The following is an 11514-nucleotide window of genomic DNA, read 5'->3' on the forward strand; positions in this document are numbered from 1 at the left end:
TATGATATGGTTTCACGGGTGTTTTCCCATCACCGCTACCTCCGCTGATGGACACAAATATAGCGTCTGCATTATGGGTAAATTTGATCGTTCAGCTAAACTATACACAACAAGCATTTTAGACACTTACTAGCTGCGCTCTGACCATGTACGGAATGAATGCGCGTCCTCTTGTTTTGAATTAGGTTTTTTTTCCTATCACCCCCACCCCAGGTTGGTTAAAATGCGCGACAGGTGCAGCGAGTCAAATGATGGGCGGGCCGAGTCTCACATCTATAAATCACACTAATGACACACTATGACCCTTGTAATGTTTTAAAGGTGGATAAATGTATTTTCCATGTGGCTGGTGTTTGTTTAAACAGGGGTTGTGGTCTGTATTTGACCAGTTGAGGTAGTCTGAATAGATATTGAGACGATGAGCAGCGGCACGCCCTACATCGGCAGTAAGATCAGTTTGATCTCTAAAGCTCAGATTCGCTATGAGGGAATATTATACACGATTGACACCGACAACTCCACTGTGGCCCTGGCGAAAGGTGAGAGTGATGTCCTTGGCAGCAATCACAGGCCGAAACCACTAGTGTGATTCACATATTCTGACGCGCTTTTGACCCCTTTCACACGTTTATGCCTCTCATTCACACCGTTTATGCCTCATTCACACTAGAGCGGCGTTTTTCCTCCAACGAGAACGTAGCACGTAGCGTTTCGCTCTCCATTACCACATACTTCGGAAAACAACGAGGGAATTTTCAAACGAAAACTGATTCGTGTGGATGTGGCCTGAGACGAGGTCTTTCTAGCAAGTCAGTCCACTGTCGGCTATCTTTGGATCGCTCTCGGGTGGCTATTTCCAGTCATGCTGTATTGCAGTCATAAATTGTGCTTGACCTCATTTTGCGAAAAAACAAAATGCACTTTTCCTGGCTTGAATACCTAATGCGCATGCGCGTTGTCAGGTTGATATCCAGGCTATGTCTGTATCCAAAAGGATAGTCTGTATCCTAAAGGCACCGTGGCGTAAAAGACTCCTTTGATTTATTTTTCTCCCAAAACATTAAACCGCATAAACTACCACAGTTTGTCACTATGCACTGCAAAACTTCCTGATCCATGAGATCATTGCGTGTAATGCCTAAAGTTTGATTTTGAGGTCATGTGATTTCACAATTTTTAAAATGTAGTAAATTCATTATTTAGCTAATGAAACTCCTGAAAGTATCACATTTATTTTTGTGTGTGTGTGAATAACTGTCCAGTAAGTGAAACTTACTGGACGGTTTAGTTATTCACACATACCATCCTTTCAGAATGGTATTTGGGGTAAAAAAAAAAAAAAAAAGCCCCCGTTGAGGGGCTAAAGGCCCTTATTAAAAATGCTTAAATCTATCTCCTCTATAAATGTATAGAATAGATTTTATGAAGAATGTTCAAAGTGGGCTCACACTGACTGATCCAATCACAATGGAGATTAAATTGTTTATAGAATACTTGAGATGTTATGAAATGTCAAATGTGATTGAAATGGACAAGAAATTATGCACCCTTTTCTGAAGTGGTTATTTTTTCCATGTCAGTGAGGTCTTTTGGAACGGAGAGTCGTCCTACAGATCGGCCTGTACCACCGAGGGATGAAATATTTGAGTACATAATCTTCAGGGGTAGTGACATCAAGGACATCACTGTCTGTGAGCCTCTGAAAATCCACCATAGTCTTCCTCAGGACCCTGCCATTGTTCAGGTTGTATCATATATTCTGCTTAAATGCTTCCACCGCATCTCAAAACAAGGTTGTAGGTTTGGTTTGAAAGTTGGTAGGGATGTATAGCAAGTATAATTTATAAAAAAATCTTTGTATTAAGAAAATGTGAAATTCAGTCTGGTAATGCAGGCAAAATAACATTACTTCACAGGACAAGTCTAATTTCTTTCATTTCAAAATCATTTTTTAAATTTCTAAATGAAAATTTAAGAACTGACTACTAGGGCGGTTTCACAGTTTGGAGGAAAAATATGATATGCGATAAAACTTGATAATGTGACTGCAGTATGCGATGTGGTAAACCAAATATTAATTGGTCAAAATCAAACGTTATCTTTTTCGAGAAGATTTACCTCTAGAAAATGATACCTAAGGGACAAAGTGACCTGTGATCTGTATTATCCAGCATTAAACAAAATGGAAGTCTTAAAAGGCATAGGGTAAATTTGATAATTTGCAAAATAACATAGATAAACAAATTGTGGGGAGAATGGCGCATTTACCATTTCCACCACTTTCTGCTTTCCAACTCCCACAATATTTTCTCATTGCTTTATTCATATGTAGCCTACTTTATCTGAAAAAGTAGTCCTCCTGAACAAATTGGGTTTGAGGCTTGGCATACAACTAATGACTTGATCACAAATGACTTATTTTGACTAATTTTTCAATTTAACCTGATGTTCTTTAATGTGAAAATAAAACCTTTTTATTGGGAGTTATACTGGCATCTTAAAATCCTACACCCCTGACAGGTTTTTTTTTTTAGGTGTCTTCAAGAGGTTGCTTACCAGCCAAAAAGCAGAATTCTCCGTTGGGCTGCATGCGAAACTCGGAACATTTTTTACTTTAGTCAGGAAACATGTATACACCAAGTATGCTTAAGTATTAATTTCAAGGGTAGGATGTAATCCACCCGTGTATTCTCCATAAAATTATTTGTAAAAAATCTTCCAAACGAGCACTGAGGAAAATTAACAGGTGCCACGTGACAACCCCGTTTATGCGCTGCTTCAGAAGAGGTAGGACAGTTGACACCATAATTATACTAAAGACCTTTTAATAGTTGTTAAAATTAAAACAAAAATGAAGTATAAAGTTTAAGTATTCTGTGTGGTAAAATTGCCCAAATGTTGGTTGGGACATTCCTGATTTTCTGAAAGTTGATCGGAGATGCCCCTATCATCCTAACCTAAATTTCTTTTTCATTAGTCATCTGTTGGGACGTCGTCCATGCACTACGCCTCACAGGGTGGCTTCAGTCCTTACAGAAGCATGTTGCCCTCATACAGTCAGTTGGCTGCGAGCTCTCTCCTCAGTCAGCAGTATGCAGCAGCTCTGGGCCTGGGTGAGCAAACATCCACAAGTGTATAATGGTCACAGTGCATGTGTTTTGATGTCCTCTATCTGTTCTAGGAGCAGGTCTGCATGGTGTTCCTGTGAGGAGAGGCCAGATGGTTGAACAGGCCGTTCAGACGGTACCCGCAGAAAAAACTGCCCAGAAAAAAGGTTTGACTGGAGCGCAGCAGCAAGGCAGAGAAGCAGGCCGACTGCAGCGAGGTGGCAGAGGACCCCAGTCCCAGGGAGGAGCTACTTTCAGCAGTGAGTTTGTATCTAATAAAGAAAACTTAAGTTACCAACGCTGCACTTTTACTGAACCAAGACACTGGCAGGTAGAAAAAGATTGTTTATCTGTTCAATATCAAAAAATAGTCTTTGCAATCTTTCATAGTGTAATAACATTTCTGAAATGACTTTTTAGCAGATGTAACCAAGCCCTCTTATTTTCAAACCACCTGTTATTTAGAGACCGCTTTCTACTATCTAATCAATTCCCAGTCGATAAAATAAAGTCCTGTCCTTTAACTATTTTAGTCAACATTTCCTCATTTTGTATTTTGGTCTAAAACAATTTGTCAAACTGTAACAGTAACCTTCAATATTAAATTTAGTAAAATGTATCATTTTTAACTAGAATAATAAATATAAACATCCAAAATACAACTGTCCTTGTTATGAAGACCTTGGGTCCTGAGATAATGGCATAAAATGATTATACTGAAGTATTCGCTATTGCTTGAAGTATTCATGTTTAGAGACTGTCATTCCTTGTTTAGCCAGTTTAGGATATTGGGTCGTGTAGTAGCACGTTTTTACGGCAAGAGCATTCTGACTAGCACTGAACTACGTTCAAGGTCACCTGTTCATTCATTTAATTGTCTAGGCAGATGCAAGTTGTTATATTGCATATGTTTGAAGTGATACATCATGTATGAATAAAGATGTTTTGAGGTCATTTTGTTCGGCTCTTTCGGTTCATGCAGCTCAAGCAGGGAAATACACAACACTACTTTATTAGATTAGATGAATCGGTTTGTTCTAGATGCTTCTAAAAACAGATTTCTCTAGATGTTTGTTCTGTTTTTGCAATATTAATATCTTGCAATATTTGTCATTTGTATGTTTGAATTAAGTGTATTTATCATTATGATGCACCTTTAAGTCTAGTCTTATTGTTGACCAAATTAAAATGTTTGTCAAACATTTTCATGAGTAATTTCATTGACTAGATTAACATGTCTGTCTACAGATGGGTCCACTATGCAACAAGAAGTCTTGCAGGCACAGAGTCAAGCTAATGATGAGAACAAGCCACCAACCAGTAGGAGAAAACAGGGTGAGAGACTGCTTTTTATTTTAATTGCCTCTAACCATAGTTTAGTATATAAAGGATGCGTCCAACATCTTGTCCACGTGTGACGCACCTTACAGGTACGAGAAGGTCCAGGAATCGTGGTCGAGGTCAAATCCTTGTAGGCAATACAAAGCCCAGCACCCTGCAGTTTGAATCTGACTTTGATTTTGAAATGGCAAATGCTCAGTTTAATAAAGATGACCTTGAGAAGGAGATTCAAGACCAGCTGAATATTCAAGGTAATTTACTCATTTGAGTGTATGATGTTACAGTAACTGGTAATGGACCTTATTCATTAAATCTTGAGCAGAACAAATTTGTGTAAATTACATGTAAAGCCATCTATTTTGTGTAACTTGTTCCTGCTGAATTGAATGCAATAATTTGCAGAATAATTTATCAGAAATTGAGGCAAATTAGTTTTACTTGATTTTCATGAATAAGGCCCAATGTTTCTGTGCTTAATGTTTGTATTTCTCCACCTTGTCGGACACAAAAGAGATCCTGGAAGAGGGATGTGAGGAGCAGCAGAAGCTAGAGAATGAGAGCACCATTGAGGAGGACCCACTTGGCCCCAAATGCTTCTACAACAAAGCAAAATGCTTCTTTGATAATATCTCCTCAGAACTCAAGTCAAGGTATAACTTGTAGCCCCCACCCTGCTCCATCCAAACAGTAAAGTTTCATTCCTGTGTATTTTGTCTTTCCAGACGCACCACATGGGCTGAGGAGAGAAAGCTTAATGTGGAGACCTTTGGGGTGCCCGGCCGGTATCTGAGGGGCCGTGGCTTTCGGGGTGGTTACCGAGGGCGACGGGGCAGAGGGGCTGTGCAGCATCTTCCTCAAAGAGCAGGGAGCGGACGGCTGTGAAAACTGATGCGAGTGCATAAACATTAAGGAATAAAGTTATTGTATTTGGAGGACTTTTTCTGGAGCCTATGGCTTTCATTAATTTGCTGTTTTTGTTGCCTTTTCATCCAGATCCATGATGCCTCAGGAATGGCATAGTGGTCAAAGTGTTTAAGTGTGTGATCTAAAAGTTATTAGTCTAATTGTATATAAAGATTTGATTTTCAGTGCCTGAAATGTTCAGTGGCACATGCTGTTAAAATGGGTTTTCTACTGCGGTCAAGCCCCTTAAAGGCGAACTGAACTGATCATTACTTTCGTTTGATGTTGCAAGGGTTTTTTTTTTTTTTTTTTTTGTAACTGAAGAACACTGTGATTGCACTAAAAATGTAAATGCACCTTAGAAGCCTTCAGTGATTTTGCATTTAAAAAAGGCACTTTTATTTAATGAATTACTTCACTATACAAAAAACAAATTCAGACCGACTATGTTAGTGTATGGCAAGTGATCCCCAAACACATTCCTGTGTAATTTATTAATAGGATTTTTTTTTTTTATGTAAGGGGATCTTTTACTTTAAAGTTAATAAACATAGGAAATGACTATTTACTTGTGGTGTGTCTCATACAAGACTTTGACATGTATAGGTCAAGAAAGTGGTCTTGATTCAAATCACTGTTTAAAGTACCAATCATGACAAGGTTGAGCCTAGAGCTAATTGAGAACGTTTGTTAGAACAAACTGCAATGGCTCATTTATGGAGTGTTTGCTGTTCTGTATGTTTGTAGTTTTATTTTTCTCTGCTTTTTCCTTTTCTGCCTCAGTAGTGGAACCAATCTCTACTTCATATAAAAAAGGATTGGTTAAGGGGGATTGTTTTGAATAGGATTGCAATAATGCAGCTATAGAGGACCATGTGTGAATTTATAAAATGGGAATCCATTATCAGTTAAAGAAATGTAGCTGTGAGCAGCAATGACTGGCCCAAGCACCATGGGTCCATTTCCACCTGTTGGCTTTCAGAAAACTATGCGAGGTGGACACGGCAACAACTCAACATTAATGTAAATTTGGACCTTAATCATACAATGAGTAATGGATATATGCCACCATTCAGTTTGACTACAATTTTCCAGCAGTAGGGTCTAAGCAATTTGGGTAAAAGGACTTTTTCCAAAGTCTGTAAATGCCACACTTCCTGCTGTCAGTTGGTGGTGCTATGACTGTGACCCACAATAACCATCCATATGATTAGCCCCCAAGAAAAAAAAAAACTCAATTTAAATCTAAATCACAATGCACACAGAAGATATGAGACACTTCCTGTTTCCCTATTTTTGCCATTAATTTAGTGAATTGCCATGGTAACGCAGTTTGATATTTAAAAATCTGTTTGCAATTTAGCATCATGGATGTCTTTGCATAATGTTGTCTAAATGTAATGACAGTCTCATGAATCACCATTCAGAGACTCTATCAATTTTTAATTGTAATTTTTACATTTTGCTAACTGATTAATTTAACTTGCTATTTAATATCTACATATTGAAAAATAAGTAGATCTAAAGATTATATTGTAATGAAGGTATATACCATTTTTATTTATCCATAAAATGGCTTTAACAAATGTAATTCATGGCATTAGTTGTTAAGAGGAAGTATATTTTAATATGGGCACAAGTCATTTAGGCTTGTAATTTCCTTGCAATTTTTTTTCTCCCCTCTCCACTGTCAAAATAATGAAGTACATTGAGTCTGCATTCATTATTTATATGCACAACGGTTTAAATAGCCTCTAAATTAATGTTGGGCAAATGAGGACCTACATTAGCTACCGTATGTTTGCCCATAGAATAATTATTCAAAGCATAAATTACCAACTGGTTACCAACAAACAACTATTTGTCATAGTTCTGGCATTTGTGCTGGCTCACTGTTGTTTTTCTCTCTCCCTGGTGTCTTGCAGGTGGAGCCAGCACGTGATCAGCATTTCCATGGGAACAGTGATTATCTCCGGGAGATGCTGATCACAGCAATGATTTACTCTACTCTTACATTACAGTCTGCTTCACACTGATGATTGCACTCCCTACTTATTCCTTTTGTGTCACCTTGTTATTTGCCTGTTTTATTTTTCACTGTCATGTTAACTGTGCTCTCTTGTGTAGTTGGAGCATGCTCGTGTGTCTGTTGGTTGCCCCTCTGTAGAGGTGCGGTTACCTTCCTGTTTACTCTCGCCAGTTCATGTGGAGAATTCCTCAGTCTCTGCCCGCGTCTCGGGGACAATATCATCTGGGCTTTGCTTCGCAACACACCAGCTTCAACGGACTCTTTTCAGATTGTTCCTGACTTCCACAAAGCACACACTTATCATACAAACACCCCTTCACCAGCCCATTGCGACTTGTTGGATTCAGCCTTCTGCAGCCGGCGCCAGGTGCGCCTTATCTTGACATTGAGAACTTTGTTAATAAAACCATTTATTAACCCCCATGTCCCCCCATGACACTATTGATCCACGACCTTGCCACAACGTTGTCATGACGGACTGGCACCATTCCAAAGTTACATTGAGGCAAAGAATACAGGAATTTCACTTTTCCGGTTGTCACAACTAACATGTAATTCTGTGGAATTCTGAAGGCCTGATGTGGTGGAGCTCAAACTCACGTGCTGCTTCGGCTAAGGAGCATGGCCTCTTGCATGTAATTTGTGAAAGAGTTGTCACACTTTGTAAGCATGGAGGAAAAAATCCTGATTGGATGATTTTTTTTTTTTTTTTTTTTTTTTTTTGCTATTCGTTTGTAGATGAATTAGGAGTGGAAAGTGATTGAAAATACATAGGCAAAAAGGTCAATGAGAAAGAAAGGATGAAAAAATATTTATTAGGCATATTACGCCAGCAGAGAAGGCTTTGCTGGCCCTGAGAAATCGCCGCTGGCCATATACGAACAAATACAATTAGAGTTAATATATTTGAGCATTTATATTCCACAAGTGTTTAAAAAACATGTTACATATATGAAAATTGTCATAAACTACGTTTCCATCCAAGGATTTTTTGCGAAAAAAGTTTTAGCGCATCAAAATTAAGCTGATGGAAACGCAATTTATCGCTAAAAGTGTCGACATAATATTTTTCTGTTTAACTCTAGCGCATAAACTGTCGATACATCAAATGTTGCGAAAAACTGGTTTGGAAACCCTTTTTGTTGAGAAAATTGGCATTAACGCAAAAATGTAGTGTCACATGACAGAATTTACCCCAGTCGTTGCCTGTGTTAATCGTGATGACAAGGTATAGGATCTTCGAAAGCCAAATCATTGTATGTTATTATGGATTGATCTGAACAGCATAAGGATCCGATCACTGCAAACATGACACTTCCAGGAGTGCCAATACAAATATCTCGTTTCAAGACATGCACATTTGACAAGTGCACGGAGAACAAATGAATGGCCACTGTTTGCGATTAATTTAATCCATCCGTTTATTTATTAAAGTTGCTTTTTCACACCAATCAAAATAATAGACGGCAGTCACGGAATTAGCCCACAATACAAAAAACATAATTTCTGTGCACAAAGATGTTTTAAATTACAAATATATGCACAATACTAGAAGAAAAGCTACAGTGTGTTTTTTTTGGAATACTAACATATAGCCCAATTTTATTAAATTATTGTTTACACTTTTGAAAAAATGCTGGCAAAATTCCCTATATTAAATAAATTGCCAAACAAAAAACGCATTCAATAAAAAAACTTTTAAAAAAAATTACCAAACGAAAAAATTATATTTTTAGACCTATATATGCCTTTTCTTTACACAAACTTAAATTAGCCTTACCATGTTCTGCAGACTAATATAGTCGGCTGAATGACATTTTCTACACTTCAGAACTATTTGTCCAATGCGGAGTTCACTTTCAGAAAATGAGCTTTTGAACATTTTAAAACTTTTAAATATTTTAAATCTAACCCTCTTTACCTCGGATCGCATTTACTGAGCTTCTTCAGAAAATGTAAATTGCATTATGACACTAAAAATATTTTGAGATGACAATCAAGTTCAGTTGGTCGTTAAAAGTTGTGGGACAAATATATGGGACATAATGCAGCTGTGATGGCGATGCTTTAGATTAGATGATTGTTCAAAATAGCCTATTGAATATCAGGAATGTATCCTATGTAAACCCTGAAATTACACAGCATCAGTTTTTCTTTAATAGCTGTGCACACAGTATATACACATCGATGGATGGTCCTTATACTAAGACCGAAAGTTTCCCCCACTATAGGTGCGGGATGCCAGCTTGAACAGGGCCACGACGATTCGCTTTCGGGTCGGAACCGGTGACAAACTGCAATAGGTGCAAGGGCAACTGCTCCCTTCTGATTGCAATTCCTCGTCTTCTGATTGCATTTATTTGTGAAATTAAAATAGTAAGCTGGCTAATTTCAATGAATCTCAATACTCTCCCCATTTTACCAAAACTTCAGAGGAAAAAAATTAGGGACATCTGGGAAGCAAATTAGCGATAAACACACATTTCTGAATGGAAACGCCTTCAGGGCAGATTTCTTTTGTACTAAACCAAAACTTGTGAGACAAAGTGTTTTTTTTTTTTTTAGGCATGACGTCATCACGCACACCATTTTTATCGCTAAAAGGCCATTTGAATGGAAATAGGCAGAAGACAGCAAATTTCGCAATTTTTTTTTTTTTTTTACGCATTTTCACTTTGTCGACAACAAAATAGCGCGAAAAGTGGATAGAACCTAGACTATATTCTGTATATTGCATATATCTACTGTATATAACTGATATTTTTATATCAGTAAACACTTTCATAAACACTTTCAGCATACAAGTGTCCAGCATATATTGCCATTTTCAGATTCGTAGCTTACTGTATTAATAGCACTTCAAATTCTAATCACATTTTATTACACAACTAATGGGGATTTTAAGTGAATGTTAGGGATTCTTTGTATAAATGCAGGGTTTGTGTCTCATTCTCAGTACGCAGGGTGAAGATTAAACACTAGCTGTGATGTGTGCTGTCTGCGGTCTGTGAAAGGTTAGAAGGATTTTGATAGTGAACGCACAACGTGGAGACGCTACACTGTTACTATGGAGATGATACAAACATCATAACATATTCCTTTCTTTGTATTTAGCAAGTATTTAAACCCCATGTCAGTCACTCTCAACTGTCTTCATCATTTGTGCTCACTTCCTGTTTGTGCCATGTATGGGACTGAAGCATTAATTTTTGGCAAAGATTGAATCTTTCACCACATCAAACTCAAACACATCTCTCTATCAGGAAATATCAGATTTGGTCTGATATTTAAACCAGGGATGCAAACTACTAACCTTTCAGCTAAAGTCACTTTTTCTTAAGCTAATTGTCCTTATTAAAATCACTTTAAATGGTTACTTTAAGCTTAAAAACTTAAAATAATAACTTGAAACTCAGTTATCCTCGATTTAGCTACAGAAATAGCAAAATGTAGCAAGATACAATACAAATCAAATAATAAATAAAGTTAGTAAATAAAATTAATATCAAGAACTTATAAAATAAATATAGGCTATACAACCAGTTCAAAGGACACTAAATTGTTTCTCATAATCTTAAAACCTTTTGATCTAAAGGCTTATGGTCAAACACTTGGGATTATTTCTGTACACAAAAATAAACGGTACCTAATTTTAGATGTCTATATAAACCTGAAATCATTCAATACTGTTTAAAAAATATCCCAGGATGCACCTGAAGTTGACTGAGAAAATGAACTGTGTGCAGAGCTGGAATAGATGAAAGGCTACACTGAAGAAGTTCAAACAGAAGATGTTTCTGATTTAATACAGGTGCTGGTCATATAATTAGAATATCATCAAAATGTTGATTTATTTCACTAATTCCATTCAAAAAGTGAAACTTGTATATTATATTCATTCATTACACACAGACTGATATATTTCAAATGTTTATTTCTTTTAATTTTGATGATAACTGACAACTAAGGAAAATCCCAAATTCAGTATCTCAGAAAATTAGAATATTGTGAAAAGGTTCAATATTGAAGACACCTGGTGCCACACTCTAATCAGCTAATTAACTCAAAACACCTGCAAAGGCCTTTAAATGGTCTCTCAGTCTAGTTCTGTATGCTACACAATCATGGGGAAGA

The 11514-nt window shown here is 37.2% G+C and overlaps 1 protein-coding gene across 1 annotated transcript; it reads left to right on the top strand.

Moving 5' to 3' along the window:
• The first annotated feature begins 418 nt into the window (after positions 1–418).
• Positions 419–5808, top strand: lsm14b (LSM family member 14B). Its single transcript, XM_051660448.1, has 8 exons — positions 419–539; positions 1581–1744; positions 2978–3113; positions 3182–3367; positions 4356–4442; positions 4538–4699; positions 4960–5098; positions 5171–5808. The coding sequence occupies exons 1-8, from the start codon at positions 419–421 to the stop codon at positions 5328–5330; spliced, it is 1155 nt and encodes a 384-aa protein (XP_051516408.1). The 3' UTR covers positions 5331–5808.
• Positions 5809–11514: the final 5706 nt, after the last annotated feature.

The sequence above is a fragment of the Myxocyprinus asiaticus genome, chromosome 28 (assembly GCF_019703515.2).
Source record: "Myxocyprinus asiaticus isolate MX2 ecotype Aquarium Trade chromosome 28, UBuf_Myxa_2, whole genome shotgun sequence".
In the NCBI taxonomy this organism is placed as follows: Eukaryota; Metazoa; Chordata; class Actinopteri; order Cypriniformes; family Catostomidae; genus Myxocyprinus; species Myxocyprinus asiaticus.